The sequence below is a fragment of the Sinocyclocheilus anshuiensis genome, unplaced genomic scaffold, assembly GCF_001515605.1.
Source record: "Sinocyclocheilus anshuiensis isolate Anshui unplaced genomic scaffold, SAMN03320099.WGS_v1.1 scaffold1696, whole genome shotgun sequence".
NCBI classification, from domain to species: Eukaryota; Metazoa; Chordata; class Actinopteri; order Cypriniformes; family Cyprinidae; genus Sinocyclocheilus; species Sinocyclocheilus anshuiensis.
In genome coordinates, this window is record NW_015555835.1 from 478,196 (window position 1) to 479,834 (window position 1,639).

Consider the following 1,639-nt stretch of genomic DNA (forward strand, 5'->3'; position numbering starts at 1 on the left):
CACACACATTACAGACAGTAGCTCGTCCATCACACGCGCACATCCCACGCGCACAGAATCATTCAGCGCGGAAATGTATTGTCAACACTGTTCTGTGATTTCTTAATAAAAGAGCTTAGAAACTGAAAAGTTCAAGCATTTATTTCTTAATAACTAAATTCCACAGCTTCACTACTAGTAGAAAGACGCTGCCAGGTAGAATTAATTCACACACGCAATCGCTCTCACTAATGCATTCATATTAATGTAATCTTTACTGTGCTACTTTATCTGTATCTGATTTAGAATGAGCAGAAATATGTGAGAAATATAACGACCCAAATACAAAAGAACTGATAAAAAAGCTGTTATAGGAGCAATAGCCGTGTGGGCAGCGCTGTGTCATATGCCATAGCTGTGCACAAGGTGTTTGTCACAGCTCCAGACTTATTTGTTCATTAATGACGTCATCAGCGACTAGTCCACTTCGACTCGACTTTCATCACATAAAAGTCGACTTCAAAAAATCAGAAGTCGTTCAACCCCTAATGCAAATACACACATACTTAACACTACCACATATTCAAAGACTCCAGATGGGAGTAATGCACCACAAAGCAAGACAAGGCCTGTGATCTGTGAGTGACTGACACATATACAACTTTAGACACACACATTCTCCCATGATGCTTCATATACGCCATGTTCTTCAAAATATCAAAGCCTCAAAAAGATACAAATAAAATAGCTTCTTCTACAAGACTGAAATGACTGGAGTCTTCATCTCATGTGAATGTACATGATTTTTAATACACTTTTCAAAGGATTGATTTTTGTGGATTTTTTATTGGAATATTTTTGTATTTTTTTTATGTGATATTTACCTGGATGTTGTGGACTAGGTGGCTCCACAGGTACGTTAACAGTGACAGGTGTGTTGTCGGAGACGACCACCATTGGCTTGGTGATGGTCTTGGTGTTCCTCATCATGAGAAGGATGCTGTCCACACTGAGGGAAGTGCAGGCTTCATCTGGTAGCATACACTACAAAGAGAGAAGCACCACAATCCTCAAAGGACATCATGAACCTCACTCATGAGATAAAAGAGCTTACTATAATCAACAGGCTTAAAACTGCACTTCCTTTATTATGAGGAGAGGCCAGATTTTGGAGTCTGTTGCAATTTGGCAAACAAAAAACAGATATTCTGCATGTATAAATGGGGTGTTAATGAGGGTTAATGCATATATATATATATATATATATATTAGACTTGTGCCGGTTTTCGGTAATGCGATATATCACGGTAATGAATATGCACGATATTGTTATCGTGGGCTCTTCTAAATACCGTGAATAATTATATATTACAAGTTATTCAGAATTTTGAATGCATTTTAAGAATACTTTTCCCATCAACTGGTCAAAATGCACAACACTGCTGTATGCTGCGTGAAAGATGCGTGCGCACTGACGTAAATAAGCGCGGACGAGAAGCACATGGCGGAACATGTGAGAGACGCTCTGGATGAAAGCGCACTTTCACTCTCTGACAGCAGATGGCGCTAAACTGCAGAAATAATAATAATAATAATAATAATAATTCATTTAAATGAAACCCTGTAAACAAAGCAGCTGCTCTACTTTCTGTTTCTGAAT

General features: G+C 38.4%; 1 protein-coding gene across 1 annotated transcript in view; it reads right to left on the bottom strand.

Annotated features, from left to right (window-relative positions):
* The window catches only part of LOC107675425 (transforming growth factor beta receptor type 3-like), a 161,517-nt gene that overhangs the window by 14,047 nt on the left and 145,831 nt on the right, over positions 1 to 1,639 (bottom strand). Inside the window, exon 15 of the mRNA XM_016469757.1 lies at positions 864 to 1,023. Coding sequence (XP_016325243.1) covers positions 864 to 1,023 — 160 coding nt within the window. The remainder of the gene's footprint in view (positions 1 to 863; positions 1,024 to 1,639) is intronic.